At 41.3% G+C, this 25,159-nt stretch overlaps 1 protein-coding gene across 8 annotated transcripts in view; it reads left to right on the top strand.

The window, feature by feature from the left end:
* Positions 1 to 25,159, top strand: part of nup54 (nucleoporin 54) — a 79,125-nt gene that overhangs the window by 11,195 nt on the left and 42,771 nt on the right. For 4 of the 8 annotated variants that reach the window (XM_078544139.1, XM_078544156.1, XM_078544173.1 and 1 more), the window contains 2 exons: positions 7,834 to 7,935; positions 12,915 to 12,989. In XM_078544139.1, the coding sequence (XP_078400265.1) occupies positions 7,834 to 7,935; positions 12,915 to 12,989 (177 nt within the window). The remainder of the gene's footprint in view (positions 1 to 7,833; positions 7,936 to 12,914; positions 12,990 to 25,159) is intronic. The other 4 variants (XM_078544164.1, XM_078544190.1, XM_078544199.1 and 1 more) reach the window with 1 other exon arrangement.

Raw genomic sequence — 25,159 nt, 5'->3', positions numbered from 1 at the left:
ACATGGTCAACATGATGGAAAGACAGCGCCTTGGTCAGACCCCCCCCCGGAATACTGTCTTCAGTTCTGGGCTTCCCCATCAGTATACTGACGACGGCAGGCGTGCAGAGCAAGTGCACCAGACTGAGGGTAGAATTATGAGGACAGGCTGCATAAACTTGGTTTGTGTTCCCTGGAGTTTAGAATGTAGAGGGCTGATCTAATCGAGATGTTTAATACGGTTCAATAAGATGGAGAGAGGTTCTGTTTCCTCTGGTGGGTTCGCGTGGTGGGGGTGGATAATTTAGAACAAGTGGGCAAAATCTTAAAGTTAGTGGTAGGCAATTTAGAAACTAAATCAGGAAGCATTTTTTCTCACAGTTGGGATTTGAACTGCAGAATAGACTTCTGAGTTACAAATTCAGTAACTACACTATGCTGCCTTTCCCACTGAACTAGCATGAGCCCAAGAGTGTAGAAAGCCTAGAGGTTCTGTAAGATAAAACCTCAATACTGCTGAGTATACAAAGTACAAGAATGGAATTAAAAAGTAAATTAGGAAAGCAAACAGCGGGCATGAAAAGACAAGTAAATCAAGGAAAGCCTAAAGGTGTTGTTATAAATACATAAAGAGAAGATAACTAAAAGAGTAGGGCCTATTAGATACCAAAAATCTGTATGGAGGCAGAAGACACAATTGCTCTTAATGAATACTTTGTCTTCACAAAAGTGGAGGCTGATGCAGACACTGCTGGGGATAAAGAGAGTGTGAGAAGAAGAATGAACATATTTAGCACCTTTGAAAGTAAATAAATTGCCAGGCCTGGATGAGATGCATCTAGGCTGCTAAGCAGAGGAGGAAATGAGGCTCTGAACATAATTTTCCAATCCTTTCTGGCTATAGGTGTGGTGCTGGGGGGCTAACATTGTTTAAAAAGGGAGGAAGGGATAGGCTGAGTAACTGTAGACCTAACTTGGGGGAGGTGGGGGAAATTATTAGAAAAATTAAGACAATGTTAATCATCATTTAGAAAGGGATGAATTAATCAAGGACAGCGTAGATTTGTTAAGGGATGATTGTGTCTGACTAACATAATTGAATTTTTTGATGATGTAACAAGGAGAGTTGATGAGGGTAGCATATTTGATGTAGTCTACGTGGATTTTAGCAAGGCTCCTGACAAGGTTCCACATGGCAGACTGGTCAGAAAACTAAAAGCCCAGGGGCTCCAAGGGCAAGTAATAAGTTAGATCCAAACTTGACTCAGTGGGAGGAAGCAAAGGGTCATGGCCGATGGATATTTTGTTAACTGGAAGGCTGTTTTTAGTGGGGTGTGGCAGGGCTCAGTACTGGGCCCCTTGTTCTTTGTGGTACATATCAATGATTTAGAGAAAACCTCCCAAAAATACTAGAGAACCAAGGGACTAGTGAATGAGAAACTGAAAGAAATTAATATTAATAAAAAAGTAGTATTGTAGAAAGTAACGGGACTGAAAGTTGATAAAGCCCTTGGACCTGATGATCTACATCCCAATTGTTGAAAGAGGTGGCTGTAGAGATGGTGGATGCATTGGTGATCATCTTCCAAAATTCTATAGATTCTGGAATAGCTCCTGCTGATTGGAAGATAGCAAATGTAAACCCCTATTTAAGAAAGGAGCGAGAGAGAAAACAGAATTAACAGACCTGTTTAGCCTGACATAAGTAGTAGGGAAAGTGCTAGAATTTATTATAAAGGATGTGATAACTGGACACTTAGAAAGTAATGGTAGGATTGGGCAGAGTCAACATGGTTTATGAAAGGGAAACCATGTTTGACAAACTTGTTGGAGTTTTTTGAGGATGTTACTAGCAGAATAGATAAGGGGAGCCAATGGACATCGAGGATTTGGATTTTCAGAAGGCTTTCGCTAAGGTCCCATACAAAGAGGTTAATAAACAAAATTAGAGCTCATGGGATAGGGGATAATATACTGGCATGGATTGAGAATTGATTAATGGACAAAAAACAGAGTAAAACAGGTCATTCTCAGGTTGGCAGGCTGTGACTAGTGGGGTATTACAAGGATCTGTGCTTAGGCTCAGCTATTCACAATCTACATCAATGATTTTGATGTGTGGACCAACTGTAATATTTCCAAGTTTGCTGATGACACAAAACTAGGTGGGAATGTGAACTGTGAGGAGGATGCATAGAGGCTCCAATATGATTTAGACAAGCTAAGTGAGTGAGCAAGAACATGGCAGATGGAAGATAAGTGGAAAAATGTGATGTCACTTTGGTAGGAAAAACAGAAATGCAGAGTATTTCTTGAATGGTGAGAGATTGGGAAGTGCTGATGTCTAAAGGGACCTGGGTTTCCTTGTTTATAAGTCACCAAAAGCTAATATGCAGGTGCAGCAAGCAATTAGGAAGACAAGTGGTATGTTGGCTTTTATTGTGAGAGGATTCGAGTACAGAAGTAAAGATGTCTTGCTGTAATTGTGTAGAGCCTTGGCGAGAGCACTTGGAGTAGTGTGTACAGTTTTGGCCTCCTTACCTAAGGTAGGATATACTTAGCATGGGGAGAGTGCAATGAAGGTTCACCAAGCTGATTCCTGGGATGGCGGGATCATCCTATGAGGAGAGATTGAGGACATTGGAGAGATTCTTAAGAGCTTAGAAGAATGAGAGGTGATCTCATTCAAACATACAGGGCTCGACAGGGAAGATGCAGGAAGGATGTTTCCCTGGGCTGGGGAGTCTAGAACCAGGGGGCAAAGTCTCAGAATAAGGGGTAGGCCATTTCAGGATCCAGAAGAGGAGGAATTTCTTCACTTAGAGGGTGATGAATCTTTGGAATTCACTACCCCCAGAGGGCTGTGGAGGTTCAGTCATTGAGCATTCAACATAAGAACATAAATGGGGACAGGAGTAGATCATTCGGCCCCTGCTCCGCCATTTAATAAGATCATGGCTGATCTTTTTGTGTTTCGATTTCCACATTCCCATTTACCCCCGATAACCAGGTCAAACCAGTTACAGGGATTACAAAATAAATGGGAATATACTAAGAGGGGTAGATGAAGTGAGAGATCTTGGCGTACAAGTACACAGGTCCCTGAAGGCAGCAGTTCAAGTAGACAAGGTTGTAAAGAAGGCATATGGAATGCTCTCCTTCATTGGCAGAGGTATAGAATATAAAAGTAAGGATATAATGTTGGAATTGTATAAAACACTGGGGAGGCCACAACAGGAGTATTTTGTGTAGTTCTGGTCACTACATTACAGGAAGGACGTAATAGCTCTAGAGAGAGTGCAGAGGAGGTTTACAGGAATGTTGCCAGGGTTAGAAAAGTGTAGCTACGATGAGAGATTGGATAGATTGGGGTTATTTTCCTTAGAACAAAGAAGGCTGAGAGGTGACTTGATTGAGGTGTACAAAATTGTGGGGAATAGATAGAGTGGACAGGATAAAATTGTTTCCCTTGGCGGAGAATTCTAGAACCAGGGGACATAGATTCAAGATAAGTGGCAGAAGCTGTAGGGGGGACATGAGGAAGAACTTTTTTATGCAGAGGGTAGTGGGTATCTGGAATTTGCTGCACAAGTTGGTGGTAGAGGCAGAAACTCTGAACTCATTTAAAAAGTACCTGGATCTGCACCTTAAGTGCTGTAAGCTGCAGGGCTATGGGCTGGGTGCAGGAAGGTGGGATTAGAAAGGGCACCTGGGTGTCCTCGGGCTGGCATGGACAAGATGGGCTGAATGGTCTCCTTCTGTGCTGTAACTTTTCTATGGTTCTAACCTTTGATTTACTTGCCTAAAAAGAATCTATCTACCTCTGCCTTAAAAATATTCAATGGCCCCGCCTCCACCACCTTCTTAGGCAGAGAATTCCAAAGTCGCACAACCCTCAGAGAAAAAATTTCTCCTCATCTCTGCCCTAAAAGGGTGACTCCTAATTTTAAAACAGTGCCCCCTAGTTCTGGACTCACCCACAAGAGGAAATATCCTCTCCACGTCCACCTTGTCAAGGCTGTTCAGGATCTTGTATACTTCAATCAAATCACCCCTCTTCTAAACTCCAGTGGAAACAAGCCCCGTCTGTCCAACCTTTCCTCATAAGACAACCCACTCATTCCAGGTATCAATCAAGTAAACCTCCTTTGAACCGCCTCCAATGCATTGACATCCTTCCTTAAATAGGAAGACCAAAACTGCACACAGTATTCGAGGTACGGTCTCACCAGTGCCCTGAATAACTGAAGCATAACATCCTTACTTTTATGTTCAATTCCTCTCGTAATAAAGGATAGTATTCCACTAGCCTTCTTAATTACTTGCTGTCTCTGCACACTAACTTTTTGTGACTCATGTACTAGAACAGCTAGATCCCTTTGCAGCTCAGAATTGTGCAGGCGTTCTCCATTTAAGTAATACTCTGCATTTTTTGTTCTTCCTGCCAACTTTGCATTTTCCCACATTAAACTCCATTTGCCAGATCTTTGCCCACTCACTCAACCTATCTATATCCATCTGCAACCTCCTCATGTCCTCTTCACAACATACTTTCCCACCTATCTTTGTGTCATTTGCAAATTTAGCTACCAATTCTTCTCTTCCCTCATCCAAGCCATTGATGTAAATCATAAAAGGTTGAGGCCCCAATACAGACCCCTGTGAGACTCCACTTGTCACATCCTGCCAATGAGAAAAAGACCCATTTATGCATACTCCAGGCTTTCTGCTAGCTAGCTAATCTACCCATGCTAATATGTCACTCATTACACCATGTGCTTTTATTTTCCATAATAATCTTTGATATGGCACCTTATCAAATGCCTTCTGGAAATCCAAGTACAGTACGTTTACAGGCTCCCCTTTATCCACAGTGCATGTTACTCCTTCAAACAACTCCAATAAATTGGTTAAACATGATTTTCTTTTCACAAAACCACGCTGACTCTTCCCTATTGTCTTGAGCTCTTCTAAGTGCCCAGCTATAACCTCCTTAATGATCGATTCTAATAACTTCCCCACGACAGACGCTAAGCTAACTGGCCTGTAGTTTCCTGTTTTCTGCCTCCCTCCCTTCTTGAGTAGAGGAGTAATATTTGCTACTTTCCAGAACCTAGCAAATTTTGGAAAATTAATACCAGCGCATTGACTACCTCATTAGCCACCTCTTTTAAGACCCTAGTAGTCCATTGGGACCTGGAGACTTGCCAGCCCGCAGCTCCATCAATTTGCTCAGTTCTGTTTCCCTAGTGATTTCAATTTTACCAAGTTCCTTTCTCCTGTTCACCTCCTGATTTGCAGCTATTACTGGAATGTTTTTTGTATCCTCTATAGTGAACACAGAAGCAAAATATTTGTTCATTTGTTCTGCCATTTCCTTATTATCTACAATTAACTCCCCACTGTCACTGTCTAGAGGACCAACACCTATTTTACTTACTCTTTTCCTTTTTAAATACCTGTAGAAACTCTTGCTATCCGTTTTTACATTTCTAGCTAGCTTCCTCTCATTCTCTTCTTTCTCCTGATTAATCTTTTAGTCATTCTCTGCTGTTCTTTATATCCTGTTCAACCATCTGCCAGCCACTCTTCTTTACGGAGTGGTATGCTTTTTCCTTAAGTTTGGTGCTTTCCTTAACATCTTTAGTTAACCATGGATATGGGTCCTCCCCTTAGAATTTTTCTTTATAGTAGGAATGCACTTATTCTGAATACTCTGAAATGTCCTCTTAAATGTCTGCCACTGCATCTCTATTGATCCATCATGTAGCCTAATTTTCCAATTCACTTCAGTTAGCTCAGTTTTCATCCCCACATAGTTGCCCTTATTTAAGTTTAAGATACTAGTGTTAGACCCACTCTTCTCCCTTTCAAACTGGATGAAAATTCAATCATATTGTGGTCGCTGCTACCTCGGGGTGCCTTTACCCTGAGGACATTAATTAATTCTGTCATATTACACAATACCAAGTCTAATATAACCTGCTCTCTGGTTGGATCCAGAACATGCTGCTCTAAGAAACTATCTCGAAAGCATTCTAAGAAGTCCTCATCCAGGCTAATACTGCCAATCTGATTTTTCCAGTTTATGTGTAGATTAAAATCACCCATGATTATTGCTGTCCCTTTATCACAAGCATACAATATTTTCTTTTGGATACTTTGTCCTACACAGGGAGATGGATATATTTCTAGATACTAGACAGAGATGGATAGATTTCTAGACATTAAAGATATCGAGAGATATGAGGATAGTGCAGGAAAATGGCGTTGCCGTAGAAGATCAGCCATGATCTAGTTGAATGGCAGAGCAGGCTGGAGGGGCTGAATGGCCTACTTATGCTCCTATTTCCTAAGGCAAGGGAATACATAATAAATGGTAAAATACTGAGAAGTGTAAAGGAACAGAGTACCCCTAAAAAGTGTATGTCTACAGATCCCGCGAAATATCCCACCAGCTCTTTGAATTTGCTACTGATTTTGAAGATCATTTTGTTGTGGTTTTATATTAGTCCACTGTAGGTCTGCATTTGGCCAATATAAACTCAGTAAGAAAAATGTATTCCCTTCATTCCTGTGCTTCTGCCTCATGTGGATATATTTATTGTTTGGATCTTCAATGAGCAGTCATCAAAACAAAAACAGAACTCAATCCCAGGATTTTATGCTCTATTGGGTTTGAAACTTGGCAAAATTGGTTTTACTTCCTTCTCCTTATGGAAAAAAGGTTCAGATAAAAATCAGTGGCCTTTAACTTTCGAGCTTCCTGGAATCGTAACTGAGGAATACCCCAAAGATGCACTGGGGAAGCGCCCTCCCCACCCCAGTAAGACCCCAGGTAAGGATTGCATGGCAATTGCCCACGGAAGTTCAGGCCCAGTATTGCAATATGATTTCTGCAATACATTTGCTGTATTTGATCCACCCTTTAAAATAACAGATTGGAAACTAAAAATCTGTGACCCAGTTACATGATCATTCATGAATTTGGAAAAAACGATTATATTGTATGATTTAGTCAGATGATATTTGTGCCTCTTAAAAGTGGAAATCGTTTAAAAATAATTAGTTTAAGGGCTCTTTGTAATAAGTATTTTGGAAATAGGTTTGGCATGTCTGGTCTACTGTTTTCTCTCTCCCTCTTTCCTTTAACCATTGCCGCCCCTGCAAAAAAGGAAGTGGCATGGGTTTGAAATCAGTGATTGCGTGGCTGAAAGTAGATACAAACAAGACTGGCACATGCTGAGAGGACAACTTATCAAATTTGAGTATGATCCTTTTGCCCATTTATTTCTCCACAAGAGTACAGAAGTTGTAGTTTCAGCGTGGAGTTGCAGTAATGGTGGAGGAAGAGCCACCCCACCCACCCAGCTCAAAGCATAATAGATATGCACAGGGCCCTCTGCAAACCTGGTTGTGAACCAAATCTACAGTGAAATTGCAGAAACTGCTGGGAATTCACTGAAAGAGAAAGATGATTTAATTCTTTTGGTGGAAACACTGCCATAGAGCTGTCAAAATGTATGAGATCTGCAATTTGATGCTTCAAGATCAATATTGAAATAAACAGTTTTGCTTAAAACTCTGAAAGCTACAACTGGGAACAGATTTTTGCTTCAGTAGTCTGAATCATATTTATTTTCAGATCACACGGGTGAAAAAATAATATTCTAAGTCACTATGCCATCCATTCCTTGATGCGTGAATATTTAATCCATCATAAGAAAAAGCTCAAGTATTCCTGAGCGTGATTATAGCTTTAGCGTCAATGCAGATCGTGCTTCCATGCCATCTCCCCCGACATTAAAAAACCTTGTACCCATGTCTTCTTAGTGATAAATCTGTTCTTTTTAGGAACCACTGGATTTTCTTTTGGTTCTTTTTGTGCAAAAACCACAGCACAGCCCAGTTTTGGTTTCGGAACTGCCACCACAACAGCTTCCTCAGGATTTGGAGGTAATGCAAATGTGTTTCTACAGTCCTGTCTTTTCAAGGGTGGGGCGAGTGCAGAGAACGCAGAATGCTCTTTGTGATAACTTTCCACCTGTTATTGGAAAACTTTCCTATTTTGTTGAATTGGTGCGTTACTTTTCTTCCTTTAGCTTATGTTGGCGTTTTGTATTTGATAAACTGTATTTGAAGTCCCTTTTCTATTTGTAACAGCTTTTCATTTTTTTTACGTCATTGGATTGTTTTGGACGAAAGCCTTTACAACATGAGATTAACTTCTTAGCATGCTTTTAGTTTCTTTCCATTTCATTGTTGGCATCAATTCATTAAACATTAACTTGGCAGAGCCTCCTCGATGTTATTTGGATGGTGAGGAACTGTCACTATCTGCACTCCTGTTTAAATATTAAACCATTATAGCGCAATGAATTCTATTAACGTGAGCATCTTTCCTGTTTCCCCATGAATTTCTATTGAAAGCCTTTGTTTAAACAGTGAAAACTGCTAACGTGGAATTTACTAAACCTGATGTGGCAGAGGAGACATGCATTGATCTCATGGGTGTGAGGGAGGGCATGATGGGTGTAAATGTCCTTGTAATTTCAACTTCCTTCCTTATGTTGGGTTCAGTAACTCATGGCTTTGAAGGAAAGAGTGAAGAAGAATACTGAAAGTCCAGGGGACTGGGTGAGATATAAAGAACATCAAAACCAGACAAAAAAGATAGTAAGAACTACAAAAAGGGAATACAGAAAGAAGGGAAGAAATGTTACTTGACTTATAATTCAGAGGTCCAGGCTAATGCTCTGGGGACACAGGTTCAAATCCCACAACAGCAGTTGATGGGATTAATTAATAACTCTGGAATGAAAAGTGATGGTGACCATGAATCTATCGGATTGTTGTAAAAACCCATCTAATTCATTAATATCCTTTAGGGAAGGAAATCTGCCATCCTTAAGTGGTCACACCTACATGTGACCCCAGACCCACACAATATGGTTGACTCTTAACTGCCCTTTGAAATGGCCTAGCAAGACACTGAGTTGTGCAACAGAAAAGTCAAGAAGGATTATAACTGGACGGACCGGCTAGCATCGACCTATGCGCAAGTAACTACAATGACACACCTAGCCCTGTTGACCTTGCCCAGTTTTCCTCACCAACATCTGACAACTTGTGCCAAAATTGGGAGAGCTGTCCCACAACTCGTCAAGCAACTGCCTGATATGGTCACACTCACTGAATCATGCCTTACAGATAATGTCCCAGACACCACCATCACCATCCCTGGGTATGTCCTGTCCCACCAATGTCCCAGGTGGCACAGTGTATACATTTTGGAGGGAGGTGTCCTGGGGGTCCTCAACATTGACGCCAGATCACATGAAGTCTCATGGCATCAAGTCAAACATAGGCAAGGAAACCACTTGCTGATGACCATCTACTGCCTCCCCACAGCTGACGAATCCATACTCCTCCATGTTTAACACCACTTGGAAGAAGCACTGAGGGTAGCAAGGGCATAGAGTATATTCAGAGTGAGTGGCTTGGTAGCACCACTACAGGCAGAGCTGGCTGGATCCTGAAGGACATATCTGTTAACCTGTGCCTACAGCAGGCGGTGAGTGAACCACCAAGGGGACAGATCCAGCAGTTTAAAACTAGGCATCCATGAGGCGCTGTGGGCCATCACCAGGAGCAGATTTGTACTCGACCAGAATCTGTAACATCGAGGCCCAGCATGTCCCTCGCTCTGCCATTACAATCAAGCTGGGGAATCAACCCTTCTTCAGTGAAGAGCGCAGGAGAACATGCCAAGAGCAACATTATGCAGACCTAAAAATGAGATGCCAACCTAGTGAAGCGACAACACAGAACTACATGCATGCCAAACAGTGGAAGCAGCATTCAAAAGACAGAGCTAAGAGATCCCACAACCAATGGATATGGTCAAATCCCTGCAGTCCTGCCACATCCAGTTGTGAATGCTAGTGGACAATTAAACAGCTTATAAGAGGAGCAGGGTTCATAAACCTCCCCATGCTCAATGATGGGGTAGTCCAGCACATCAGTGCAAAAGATAAGGCTGAAGCGTTTGCAACCATCTTCAGCTAGAAATGCTGAGCGGATAATCGATCTTGGCCTCCTCTGGCGATCCCCAGCATCACGGATGCCAGTCTTCAGCTAATTCGATTCATTCCATGTGATTTCAAGAAATAACTGAAAGCACTGGATGCAGCAAAGGCTATGGGCCCTAACAACATCCTGGCAGTAGTATTGAAAACTTATACTCCAGAGCTAGCCGCACCCCTAGCCAAGCTGTTTCAGTATAGCTACAACACTGGCAACTAGCCGACAAAGTCGAAAATTACCCTGGTATGTCCTGTCTATACAAAGCAGGATTACTGGCCAATTACTGTCCATTAGTCTGCTCTTGATCACCAGCAAAGTGATGGAAGATATCATTGACAGTGCTCTGGTGAGGAACTTACTCAGCAACAGCCCGATTTAAGGGGATACACAGGTGCTTGCCTTGTTCCAGATGTCCCATTTCCCTCATTGTGATATCATTTTGCACTTTCAGCAGCTTGCTTTGCAAAAAAAAAAGAATGGCCCTTGCAACTTTTGATTTTAACAGTTGAAGCTGTTGGATATCCTGCAACAGTAACACCTGAAACATTGTTTCAGAAAAGTCAATTTTATCCCTTTTTAAAAAAAAAATTTGTTTATGATTAAATCATTCTCAATTTATGCAGAATGATCGTTGAACTCTTAAGTTCTAAATAGTTTCCTAATTTTTAAGGTTAGTGAGTTTGGACAATTAGTGTTTAACTTGGAAACAGCAAATCTTCTGACCTTGAACTTGGGCAAATTCTCAAACTAGATAACCAACCCTTTATCAAACTTTTAGTGCCCGACTGATGTAACTGATTGTTTTTTTTGATGAAATCACAGTTTGTTATAAATAAAAGAATTGATGTATAGGCTCAAATTCTGAGGTCAGCACCGAACTAACTGCTTATGTTCATTAAGCTTTCAGCTGCCCATAGGCTTTTACATGGCAGCAACGATAATTAGAAAGTCATTTTGGTGTGGTGCCCTTTCAAGGGGATCTGGCACCTTCTTGAACAGGGCAAGCGACAACGTGTCTCTTCAACCAATGAGATTAATGAGCTCTTCCTGATTCAGACAGTGTATGCCTCAGCAAGTGTAAGTTAGAACATTTGATTCAATGTAAAATTATGTACAGAAAGCAAAATAGAAAAGAGAAGAACGATGCGATTAAGAGAAGCTTGCATTATTGCAAAATCACGCTCATGGGTACAATAGTGTATTGGTTATTGCACTGGACAACCCAGACCTCATGTGTTCAAGACCCACCACAGCAAGTTGTGAAATTGAGTTCCATAAATCTGAGTGAGTATCAGAAAGAGTGACCATAAAACGGCCAGATTTTGTAAACAAAAAAGCCATACAACTGGTTCAATAAGAAATGTCTAGTTTCTCTCAAAACTGTAGCTGTTAAGAGCTGAGTAATAAGTGTGCCAATGCCAATAAGCATTATGACAAATTCCAGAATCTAACAGGATGTCTGTTTTCTGAAGATATAATAAATTGTTTACTACGTCATAGTCCGATTTACAAACTAAAACTACTCGTTTAATTTAATTTAAAATCTCTTCCATGTTTCTGTGTATAAAGAAAGGAAGAAGATCTGCATTAATAGCACCTTTCACAACGTTAGGTGTCCTGAAGTACTTTACAGCCAGTGACGTACTTTTATTATGTAGTAAATGTGCCAATTGATTTGCGCAGCAAGGTCCCACAAACAGCAATGAGACATGACCAGATCATCTATTTTGGGTATTGGTTGAGGGATGAATATTGTCTAGGACACTGAGGAGATTACCACTGCTCTTCTTCAAGTGTCTTTTACGCACCCATAATTTCTAAACTGGTTACTTGCACTGCATTGCTTATAAAGTCAGGTTACACATATTATCCTGCTGAAATGTCTCTTACCCTGGGCTAGATAATGTTTTATGTTGTCTGATGTATAGTATTTACACATTAGAAAGAAACCTGCACCTTTTCCAGTCCTTAACACTTGACAGGGAAGGAATGGCTCGAGGGAAGGCCCTTTTTGTTCAAAGAACAATTTTTTTTTTAAGGGGAGAAAATATTAGCTTTTAGAATTTTGATTTTTTTTTTCTCCTCACCAGCACTGAGACTGTTGAGTTAGCTGTCCATCCTTACCGGATTGTTCCAGTCACCTCTCCAATAGGAGAAGGTGACAGGATAATGGGGGTGCTGATTTTTAACTGGCCAAGAACTCTGGAAATGTTCACTCCAACAAACCATGCTGCAGGCTGGGAAATCTGAACTAACAGCTAATAGTGTGTTTTCCAGGATCAGTTGGGATTTGAATGACACTCAGTACAGATCAGAATCATTTTCTTACCACCACCAATGCCACCCCCATCCCCCAACCCCCCTGTTTGTGAAACCACAACAAGCTGCTCCTGTAGTGGTTGCCAAGCAGCGAGGGAGGCCTAACAAGTGCAATAGTAAGTATACTGAAATAAAAACAGAAAACGCTAGAAAAACTCAACAGATCTGGCAGTATCTGTGGAGAGAGAAACAGAGTTAATGTTGCAAGTCCATATGACTCTTCTTCAGAGTAGGAATACTGATGTTTAAAAGCATCCGTCAAAATTCTCCCATGACCTAGTATTTTTTTTCTGAAAAATAAGGAAGTAATTCGAAGAAACAGCACTGCCATGAGTCTTTCCTTCCCTTTCTGACAGGATGTTGGACTTGCAGAACAGGCTGCTGAGGACCTGTGAAGAGAAAATTGGGTTAATCCTTTGAGTGGGACCCTTCATTAGTACTGCCAACACCTTGCTGTTTAAAATTTAATACAATAAAATGAGTGCCTGCTAAATTAGCATTTTGCATGTTGTGTTATATATTTTTGTTAGGTTTTGGCCCATTTGGAACCACTAACACTACCACAACTGGACAAACAGCAGGATTTCCTTTTGGAGCATCTACAGGTATAGTAATATTTATTGTATCAACTTATTTCATAGATCATTTGTTGATCAATATTGCACTTTAAAATTCCAACATTTTCTTTTGCTGGGCATTTACTGCAAGCTGTCTTGACCTTCCCTACCCACAGTTCAGTGAACTTGCTGGTCACATGTTTCTGTGGAAATACTTCCCATTAAAAAGATGCAACTTCACCTGGCGTGACATGATATTCATTAATAGTACCAGTTATTAGATAATGTATCCATTCCATTTAATGATCATTATTGGTAGATAAAATGAAGTATGATGTAGTAAGTAATTGAATAGATGAATAAATTCTTCAGATTCCTTGACGTGTTCCTATATGGTTACCTCTGGTGGGGGAATTAAGAAAGGCACATAATCTTAAAATTAGAGCCAAACTATTTGGGCATGAAATCAGGAAGCACTTCTTCATATAAATGGTGTTTGGAATTCGCCCTTTGAGCTTTCAAGATCAAGATGGATGGATTCTTGTTGGGTAAGGATGTCAAAGGAAAGGGAGGAAAAGTGGGAAAATGGACTTGTGGTGTAGATCAATCATAGTATAATTGAATAGTGGAATAGGCTCTAGCTGCTTCAGTTCTTCCTCTCCCTGTGTTGCAAGTGATGTTTACATTGGTTCTTTGTTCCTGAATGTCTCAAATTTAAAATTCTCATTCTTGTATTGAAATAAATGTCTTCATTGCCTCACCACTCTATCTATATAACCTCCTTTCATCCGTTAGACTCAAAGTCTCCATTCCTTTAACTCGGATCTGTTGTCCATTCCATCTTTCAGCTCACCGGTGGCACCTGTGTCGTCAGCTGGCTGGACCTCATTCTCTAAACTTTCATGTTTGAACTACTTTGCTTCTCCAACTTTTCTCCCTTAAAACAAAGCTTTTGTCAATCCTTCTCATATTTCATTCTCTGTATTGGCATTTTTTTTCCTTCCTCCCTGCTCTGTGATGTGCCTTGTGTTTTTTTCCTATGTTAAAGATGCTATGTCAATGCTAGTTCTTGATGTGCAACAAAGACTGAAGAGCAGTGTGAAACTTTACAAGCTTGTTAACCTTTGAGCAGTCATGGAGTGATCAGAACCTCAGGGTTATGTTACCTCTTGAAAGATTTCCCCTACCTGCTCCAAAAATTCTGCATTGTTGAAATCGCCACTATAGGCACTACTTTAGTGAAAAGACTGTTGTTTTCTTAATATTTGTCAGGTAGGAGTATTTTTGAGTGATTGCAACAACTTTTCCGTTTCTATGAGCCATTATGTGAGCATTATACCAAGAAAGGAATAAAATATTTGTTTTGATGTAGAAAATGTGAGCGACTTTTAAGTAGTATGGGGTAGGACTACAACTAATTACAAAGGAGCAAATGTAGCAGAAGAGGCAGTGAAGCATTGGAGATGGAGGACTATTCACTAATTTTCCATCAAACTTGATTAGTTCCTTTATTTTACCTGTAGTCAAAACTAGAGAGAATCTTGTCCCATGTTCATCGTTGAATGGAAATTTACAGCGCAGTTCAGTTACTGTCTACAAATACATTTAATACTGTCACTTTAAACCATCATAAGAACTCTAATAAATTAATTTTGTTTTCTACTATTTAAGTAAAGCACACAGTTTGAGGTCCAGAATTCATAGTGGTTTCTTTCCGTCATAGAGTTATACAGCACAGAAACAGGCCCATTGTGCCCATGCCAGCCATCAAGCATCTGCATTTGATGACAAGGATGACGATGATAATGAAAAATTAAAGCTTACAATTTAAAATGGATTTACAAAGAAAATGGGATTAAATCTAATCCCATTTTCCAGCACTTGGCCCATAGCCCTGTATGCAATGGATCTAAATACTTCTTAATATGTTCTGTGACCAAAACTGAGCATGGTTTTGCAGTAATTCTATGATACTAAACCTCACTTTTCTTAGCTTCATGTGACAAAAACAATTCTTGTAATTGGTACTTTAGCTGACTGGGTTCCAACCTTGGCTCAGCCATAACACACTCTAATGTGAGTCAGAAGGTCATGCTTCCAAGCCCCACTGCAGAGAATTGAGCACATAATTTAGGTTGAACCGGAGGCAATATCTTTCCAATGAAATGTCGAACTGAGGCTCCATCTGCCCCCTCAATTGGATTTAAAAAGCTCCCATGGCATTAGTTCAAAGAACAGTAGGGGAGTTCCCCTGGAAGATGGAACTGCATTGACCACTAAAATAGGTTATCTGATCATTTATCTCATTGCTACGTGTGAGACCTTGCTATGTTAAATTCACTGCTGTTTCCATACATTACAATAGTGACCTCATTTCAAAAGTATTCATTGTTTGTGAAATGCTTTGGCATGCCTGGCTCCACATAAATGCAAGTTCTTTCTTTCTTAAATTTGTCAACTTGCATCATTCATTCTTCAGCTCCAGAAATATATTGATTCTTTTGCTGCTATGATATCATGCAGTAGTCCCTTCATATTTCTAGAATATTCAGTGAGGGTGTGATTCTCCTCTAACCATGAAGCAGATTGGACCCTTGTGCTAGAGCTGTGAGCTGTTTTATTAGATGCATAATTTCCTAAGAGGATGTAACTAGGGGAAACCAGCATGGATTTGTTGAAGTCCGATCGTGTTTAACCAACTTGATTGGATTTTTTGATGAGCTAACAGAGATGGTCAATGAGGGTAATGTAGTTGATGTTGTGTATATGGACTTCCAAAAGGCATTTGATAAAGTGCAACAAAATAAACATACCAGTAAAATTGAAGCTCATGGAATAAAAGGGAAAATGACAGCATGGATACAAAGTTGGCTGGTTGTCAAGAAAAGGGTAGTGGTGTGAACAGTTATCTTTCAGACTGGGGGAAAGTGCACAGTGGCATTCCTGGGGGTCAGTACGAGGACCATTGCTTTTCTTGATGTATATTAATGACCTAGACTTGGGTGTGCAGGACACAGCTTCCAAAATTGCACATGACACAAAATTTGGAAGTTTTGTGAATGGTGAGGAGGAGAGTGTTAGACTTTTAAGAGGACATAAGACAGGTTGGAGCAATGGGTGAACACGTGGCAGATGAAATTTAATGCTGAATGTGTTGAAACAATTTAAATTATAAAATAAAGAGTACAGTTCTAAAAGGGGTACCCTGGGGTATAGGTGCACAAATTGCTGAATGTGGCAGTACTGGTTGAAAAAGTGATTCAAGTGGCATACTTGATCTTGGGCTTTGTAAATAGGAGACAAAGAGTACAACAAAAAGACATAATGGTGAATCTTTCTGAAACAGTGGTTTGTATTGTGTCCAATTCTAGATGCCACATTTTAGGAAGGATGTGAAGGCTTTAGAGAGTGGTTCTAGGTTTGAGGGACTTCAGTTATGTGGCTAGATTGGAAAAGTTGGGGTCGTTGCCCTTGGAGAGAGAACATGTTGGGAGAAGATTTGATCAAAGTGTTCCAAATCATGAAGGGTCTCTAGACAGAATAGATAGAAAGCAACTATTTCCCATTGGCAGAAGGGCTGAGAAACAAGGACACTGATTTCAGGTGATTGGCTAAAGAATGAGGAAAAGCTTTTTGCACAGCAAGGGATAGGATCTGGAAAGCAATACCTGAGAGTGTGGTGGAGGCAGAGATAATAACGGCTTTCAAAACAGTATTGAAGGTCAGGGCTATGGGGAGACGGTGAGAGAATCTGATTGGCTGAGTTGCTCTTGAGAGAGCAGGCACAAGCATGACGGGCTGAATGGCCTCCTCCTGTTTTGTAACCATTCCATGATTCTGTGATTATGAAAAGTGGACACCTGTTTTGAAAAGATAATTGAGGTGGCAATATAAAACATAATTAAAGGTTTTAGGAAGAATAGTGGGCAAAGAATGTTAGTTTGAAGGTTTGAAAAGCTAAAGGGTATAAAGGTCATTTTAAATTGCTTCCAGTGAACATTTTCTTTTTTGGAATGTCTCATGAGCTTGTGGCCACATATGAGCTTCACAGGTAGATTGGATTCTGCAGTCTGTTGTCAAAGTACTGAGTGGTACTAACATTTTTTTTCCATGGTCTACTTCAAGTGTGTTATGATTCCTGTAGAGACCGTTGACTTTTAAAATGATATTTGAATTTCCAGTGACTGACTGGAAGGATCACACAACAAGATTTTTAAAGATTTTTACGATAACAAACTAAGCACAACATTGATTAAATAGTATTTAATAGGCATTTTGTACTTAAAACTACAGAAAAGATCACTTTTGACATGACTGAAAATCCCACGCCATGTTTATACTTTATGCTGTCCCTTAAGTAGACATTTCATTCTTCCAAAACCAGTCTAAAACTATTCCCTGCTCTTGAGGCCCTGCTTCCTTTTCCCTTTCCCAGCCAAATAACTTCTAAACCCAGAAGTAGCTTTCACTGTGAGGATTGCACTAGAGATTTCTTCTCTCTAGTCCAAGCTAGGCAAATCTTCCAGCCTCCTTTAGGTCATCCTCTCAGCATCTACTCTGTCAAGCCCCCTCAGAATCTTGTATGTTTTAATTGGATCACTTCTCATTCTTCAAAACTCCAATGAGTATAGGCCCTACCTGCTCAACCTTTCATCATAAGACAGCCCCTTTATCCCAGGAATCAACGTAGTGAATCTTCCCTGAATTGCCTCCCATGCAAGTATATCTCACCTTACCTAAGACGACCAAAACCGTACACACTACTCTAGTGTGGTCTCACCAATGCCCTGTACAGTTGAAACAGGACTTCCCTACATTTATACTCCATCCTTCTTGCAGTAGGGGCCAACATTCCATTTGCCTTCCTAATTACTTCTGTACCTGCATGCTAACCTTTTTGTGATTCATGTATTAGGACACCCAAATCCCTCTGTACAGAGGCATTCTACCGTCTCTCTATTTAAATAAAATTCTCCTTTTCTATTCTTCCCACCAAAGTGGACAACCCCACATTTTCCCACATTATACTCCATCTGCCAATTTTTTGTCCAACACTTAACCTATCTGTATCCCTTTGCAGACTCTTTGTTGTTAAACTTCTTATAGCCAGTTGGTGAGGGAGGAGACCAAAAATCAGTCATCTTGACTTTTAGGTTTATTCACAAAGTGGAACATTACACATGTTACTTCTAACTCCTCAACCAACCATCAGAGTCAATAAGTGTCTCTTTATACGCTTTTGAGCGTACCAAATGAACAAACTAATGAATGAATTAACAGCCCCTTAAAGGGGCATGTGTCTCTTTATATTGTGGTATTTGAATCCATTTCCCTGGACCATTAGTATGGGCCTCTGGGTTACTATTCCAGTGACATTACCACAACGCCACCAACAGCTATTATTTAATAGTTCCACGCACGAACCATTCTTTAGAGTGAGACTTGAACATACAATCTTCTGGCTCAGAGGCAAAAAACGCTACATACTGAGCCACCAGGGTGGCTGTGGCCACTGTGTCTGTTTATTCTCTTTTGAGAACAACAGTGAAACAAATAAACTAATTAATGAACTAATAAACTAATTAGCAGATCCTTAAAGGGGCACTTTGTCCCTTTATACTCTTTCAAGTAAATCTAATAAACAAACAAACCAACCAATTAACTAAAAAAACCCTTGGAGGAGCCTGTAACAAAAACAAAACTTCAATGTAATGTGTTTCTTTTATGATCCTAGACCAGACCCCCAAGCTTTTGGTGAAATCCAGTTAGGGACCAATAATATTTTGTTTGAAGTAGACAAAATTAAATATTCAAGACACTTGGTAATAGAATAAAGTCACAAGATTCCATGGGTTTTGAACAAACAAAAAGATCAAAAAGATAAAATAAATACAATATCTATCTTATACCCTAATGCTCAGAGTAAATATAAAGTACATGTGAATTAACAAGCCAACTGTGGTCGAACGCACCACACTATACTACATGATAAATGACACATGCAACCAAGACAGAGTCCACGGATTTCACAGCAGCCCACTCAGACATCAGTAAACACTGTGAGGCAACCAATCTCACTACAACTCTGTCCCTCTAACTAGGGATTCCTGTCTTCGCCTTTGAAAATCTAACTTGGGAATTCCCTCAAAGTTGCTCCAACTCGGACGGCATCAACAATGGCCCACCTCGCAGGGTTTCGGTCTCTCCTCTTGAGATTCCATTCTCCTGGATTTCAAGCTGGTATAGTGGTACTGTCATTGGACTGGTAATCCAGAGACCCACTGTAATGCTCTGGGGACCCGGGTTTGAATCCCACCATGGCAGATGATGGAATTTGAATTCAATAAAAACCTGGAATGAAAAGTCTGATGATGACTTGATCATCAGGCTTTTAATTCTTTGATGACATGAAACCGTTGTCGATTGTAGTGAAAACCCTTCTGGTTCACTGCTGTCCTCACCCGGTCCGGCCTACGCTCGACTCCGGATGATGTGGTTGACCCTTAAATGCCCTCGCAAACCATTCAGTTTTTTCAAAACCACTACAAAGTCAATAAAAAGGAATGAAACCGGATGGATCACTTGACAACGGCCTTGGCACCGGAAATGACAGTGACAAACCCAGCCTTGTCGACCCTGCAATGTCCTCCTGACTAACATCTGGCGGCTTGTGCCAAAATTATAGTTGTAGATGAAGGAGTATTGTAATATAGTTCACCTTTTCTTGTTTAATAAATGTTTTATGCTTCTGTTAGGAGTTCATTAACTAATCTAATGACGCTGTTCAGTAACCCCTCTCTACGTATCTAAACAAACAAATTAAAGTTAGGATCTATCGGTCTGGGTTCCATCCTTGATCAGTCTTGTCCAGTGGTAACCTCAGCTGGGATCGCAACATAATCTTCAGCCAAAGTGCCGAGCGGATGACCCATCTCGACCTCCTCCAGAGGTCCCCAGCATCACAGATGCCAGTCTTTGGCCAATTCGATATCAAGAAACGGCTGAAGGCGCTGGATATTGCAAAGTCTGTGGGCTCTGACAATATTCCTGCAATAGTACTAAAGGCTTGTGCTCCAGAACTTCCCATGCCCCTAGTCAAGCTGTTCCAGTACAGCTACAACACAGGCATCTACCCGGCTATGTGGAAAATTGTCCAGGTACTTCCTGTACACAAAAAGCAGGACAAATCCAACCCGGCCAATTACCGCCCCATCAGTCTACTTGCCACCAGTAAAGCAATGGAAGGGGTCATCAACAGTGCTATCAAGCGCCACTTGCTTAGCAGTAATCTGCTCACTGACACTTAGTTTGGGTTCTGCCATGGTCACTCAACACCTGACCTCATTATAGCCTTGGCTGAAACATGGACAAAAGAGCTGAACTCCAGTAGTGAGGTGGGAGTGACTGTCCTTGACATCAAGGCAGCATTTGACCAAGTGTGGCATCAAGGAACCGTAGCAAAACTGGACTCAATGGGAATCAGGGGGAAAACTCTCGGCTGGCTAGATTCATATCTAGCACAAAGGAAGATGGCTGTGGTTATTGGAGGTCAATCATCCCAATTCCAGGACACCGCTGCAGGAGTTTCTCAGGGTAGTGTCTTCGGCCCAGCCATCTTCAGCTGCTTCATCAGTGACCTTCCCTCCATCATAAGATCAGAAGTGGGGATGTTCGCTGATGATTGCACAATGTTCAGCACCATTTGCAATTCCTCAGATACTGAGGCAGTCTAAAAGTAGCAAGACCTGGACAATATCCAGGCTTGGGCTGACAAGTGGCAAGTAACATTCGTGCCACACAAGTGCCAGGCAATGACCATCTCCAACAAGAGAGAATCTAACCATCGCCCTTTGACATTCAATGGCATTACCATTGCTGAATCCCCCACTATCAACATCCTGGGAGTTAGCATTGACCAGAAACTGAACTGGACTAGCCATATAAATACTGTGGCTACGTGAGCAGGTCAGAGGCTCGGAATCCTGTGGCCAGTAACCCAAAACCTGTCCACCATCCACAAGGCACAAGTCAGAAGTGTGATGGAATACTTTCCACTTGCTTGGATGAGTGCAGTTCTAACAGCACTGAAGAAGCTTGACACTATCCAGGACAAAGCAGCCCGCTTGACTGGCACCCCTTCCACAAACATTCACTTCCTCCACCACTGATGCACAGAAGCAGCAGTGTGCACCATCTATAAGATGGACTGCAGAAACTCACCAAGGTTACTTTGGCAGCAACTTCCAAACCCCTGACCACTACCATCTAGAAGGACAAGGGCCGCAGACAGATGGAAACACCATCACCTGGAAGTTCCCCTCCAAGTCACTCACCATCCTGATTTGAAAATATATCACCGTTCCTTCACTGCCTCAAAATCCTGGAACTTCCTTCCTAACAGCACTGTGTGGGTGTACCTACACCACATGGACTGCAGCGGTTCAAGAAGGCAACTCATCACTGCCTTCTCAAGGGCAATAAATGCTGGCCCAACCAGCGATGCTCACATCCCATAAATGAATTTTAAAAAAGCAACAACTCAGAAGCGCAATTTCAGCTCTTTGGTCGCGTCACGTAGATCACTACTGCACCAAAGGAGCACCTTTGACCCAATGGCCTGCAGCCCTTTTCCTGTTTGGAGCCTGTTTTTCTGCCCCACTCTTCTTACTGAACTGGGACCTTTTCCTGTCCTTGTCCCCTCTCCTCTTGGGACCTCTCCCTGTCCCCTTCCTAGGACCCTAGTCTTCCATGGTGCTCCACTCCTGGTCACCTGACCTGGGCTTTTGCGCCATTTTTTCTTCTCTGTTTGTTTATGCGCAGGTGTGCTGGGCCTGCCCTGTGCTCAAAGAACTTACAAATTGTACTGAGCATGTGCAGTCTGCTCCCGGTCTGTGCATGCGCAAAAGCTCTGAGGTCTGTCAGGAGCTGAAGTTCCCAACCTCCGTTCTCAATGAGGTAAGCATAGTTTTCATAACACTATTTGTCCAATGAGTGACCCCACCTATAGACACTTAACCTTAATTCATGTAATTAACATTTGTGCCCTCATCACAACTTGTTTCCTTACCTATCTTTGTATCATCAGCAAATTTCACTACATTACACTCGATCCCTTCATACAAGTCTTTAATACAAATTGTAAATAGCCTGGGCCCCCCACCACTGATCTGTCTGGCACTCCAATAGTTGCAGTTCGCCCACCTGAAAATTACCCATATATTCCGACTGTCACTTTCCTGCTAGTTAGCCAGTCCTCTATCGATGCTAATATATCACTCCCAACACCATGAGCTCTTATCTTGTGTAGTAACTTTTTATGTGGCACGTTATCAAATGCTTTTTGGAAATCCAAACGGACTACATCCACTGGTTCCCCTTTATCCACCCTGCTTGTTACATCCTCAAAGAGCTCCAATAAATTTATCAAATATGATTTCCCTTTCACAAAACATGTTGACTCTGGTGATTGTATTATGATTTTCTAAATGCTCTCAGACTACTTCCTTAATAATGGATTCTAACAATTTTCCAATGAGAGATGTTAGGCTAACTGGCCTTTAGTTTCCTGTTTTCTGTCCCCTTCCTTGAATAGAGATGTTACTGAATTGGTAGCTGAATATTTGAATGAAATATAAGTAAGTAAAGCATCTAGCCCAGATTGGATATATCCAAGAACTCATAACGCATTCAAGAATGAGCAGATGACGAGATATTTAGGGACTCTCTAGAAAAAGCATGAACACTGAGGGACTGGTTGGGTAAGGATATCGAGAGATATGGAGCAAAAGAAGATCAACGGAGTTGATGTACAGATCAGCTATGAAACATCTGAATGGTGGAACAGGCTTGCAGGGTTGAAGGTTTGTGTGTGTTCCTCTGGTAATGGAATGCTGCTTCTTGTTCTCTTGTTTGTAAAGGGAATAAGATAGCCAGGATTCCGTTGGACCAATGGGCCTCTCCCACCGGTCAGAGAACTGTGGGGAACCCATGCTAACTGGCCACAATAGGGTGTTCCTCGTGACAGAAGTTACCGGGAGCGGAAGTCCTGCCCAGCAACAGCTGCCAGCTAATCAGAGGCAGGCAACTCCTCATGTCACCCGTAGGAATGGTGCCTTCTGGCAGGAATGCACTCATTAGAGTCCCAGGATCATTGTGGAACCCCAGGTTAAAGGTGAGCAAAGGCAGGATTGTGAACATGTGGGGGTGGAAATGTGGGGGGATGAAGACGAGGGAAGGAGAGTGGCTTTCAGTGGCTGCCTGATGCCAGGTTTCTCAATCAGGCGCAGAGTGCCTGACTATGAGGGACACCCCCTCACTCCCAGGAGGGATAATGGGTGTCAGGTGGCTTATTAATTAACCTAATTGACATCCCACTTCTGGCGGCTGGGATTCCCACATTGGCCCCTTCCGCCCTCTGACTTAACTGGGGAGGTTTGCTGCCGTTGGGGGACTGAAGCACGGCCTTTGCTACGATTAAGTGGGCCTGGCCACCATGGTTCCTTACACAATGGGCTACATTAAATCCAGTCTGATATATGGGGAGTAATCATCAATGAGTCATTCTGACATTGTTATCACAAAGTTCTAGAATCAATTACTAAGGACAAGGTCATGGAATACTGAGAGAACTGTGAACTTTACAAAAAAGAAAGCAAGAACCATTTCACAGAATTTTTGAAATAGTCACAAAAGATATACCTGGGTCAATATGCTGTTATCAATGTAGGACAGCTGATAAAGTACCTCATAGAAAATTACATCATTAAATTACCTGACAGTATTTTCAGCAATATAGTGAGGCAGATTGAAAGTTGACTGAATGTTAGTAACTTAGTCCCTGTTAATGGGAAATATCCTGGTTGGAAAGCTGTGATGAATAGAGTCCTGTAGGACTTGGTGTTGGGACCAATAGCTGAAAGGAGTGGTAAATGCAATGAAGGTTGGCAAAAAGTTTCAAGACTGTTCAGGGAAGTGGATAGACAATTGGCAGGTGCAGTTCAGTGTAGCTAAATGCACTTGGGGTTAAAGAACTTTGTATTCATTTGTGGGATGTGGGTGTTGCTGGCAAAGCCATCATTTGTTGCCCATCCTAATCGCCCCTGAACTGAGTGGCATGCCAGGCCATTTCAGAAGGCAGTTAAGAGTCAACCACATTGATGTGGGTCTGGATTCACATCCTGGCCAGACCTCGTAAGGATGGCAGATTCCCTTCTCTGAAGGATATTAGTGAATGAGATGAATTTTTACAGCAACAGATGATAGTTATCATGGTCACCATTACTGAGACTAGCTTTATATTTCAGATTTATTAATTCAATTTAAATTCCACCAGCTGCTGTGATGGGATTTGAACCTGTGTCCCTGGAGCATTCTCCTCGACCTCTGGTTGACTAATCCACTGACATTACCACCAAGACATCAAAAATAATAGGCACAGGAATTGGATGATTAATGGGAAATTACTCAAGGCAGAGCAGAAAGGGGATATTGAGTTGTAGCAGATGTATTCCCCGTAACTGAACCAGTATCTGGCACTGTGAAAATAACAAATGGAATACTGGAAGGGAAGGAGGTAGGAATGACGTGTAGATCCAAGAATGTAATCCCTCCCTTAAACAGAGCATTAGTTTTGTATTGTATGTAGTTTTCAGATTTACACAACTGAAACAGTGTAGCTAAACTGCAAAACATACAGAAATAAGGGACCTGGAGAATAAAACATAGCCAGATAGACTGAACGATCTGGGAAAGGAGTAAATTCAAGAGAAATACGGTTGAGCAATTTTTATAAAACACTTAACAGCAAAAGCTTGCATTTGTATATAGTGTGTTTAACCTGGAAAATATACCCAAATAGTTCTCAGATGTATAAGCAAAAAAAATTTAACAAAAGTTTGGTCAAAAAGATGGATATAAAGAGAATCTTAAAACATTAGAGGGGAGTAGAATTGTGGATAGATTCAGGCAGGAAATTACAGAGCCTCAACATTGTTGCCAATAGAGGAGTGAAGGGAGGGGGGAAATGCACAAGAGACAGGAGCCAGAATTCAAGGGTTGGTTATTACATTGGAGGAAGTTACAGATAGGATGAGGCCATGGAGGAATTGGAGCACAGAAATTAACATTTTAAATTTGACTACTGGTCACCTGACAACTCCGTATAAGTCAGCAAGGATAAGAGAGCAGACAAGATATTAGCAGTTATTAGTTAGTTAGTT

The sequence above is a fragment of the Cetorhinus maximus genome, chromosome 1 (assembly GCF_964194155.1).
Source record: "Cetorhinus maximus chromosome 1, sCetMax3.hap1.1, whole genome shotgun sequence".
NCBI classification, from domain to species: domain Eukaryota; kingdom Metazoa; phylum Chordata; class Chondrichthyes; order Lamniformes; family Cetorhinidae; genus Cetorhinus; species Cetorhinus maximus.
The sequence above is the reverse complement of the archived record's forward strand: the minus strand, read 5'-3'. Positions and strand labels throughout refer to the sequence as shown.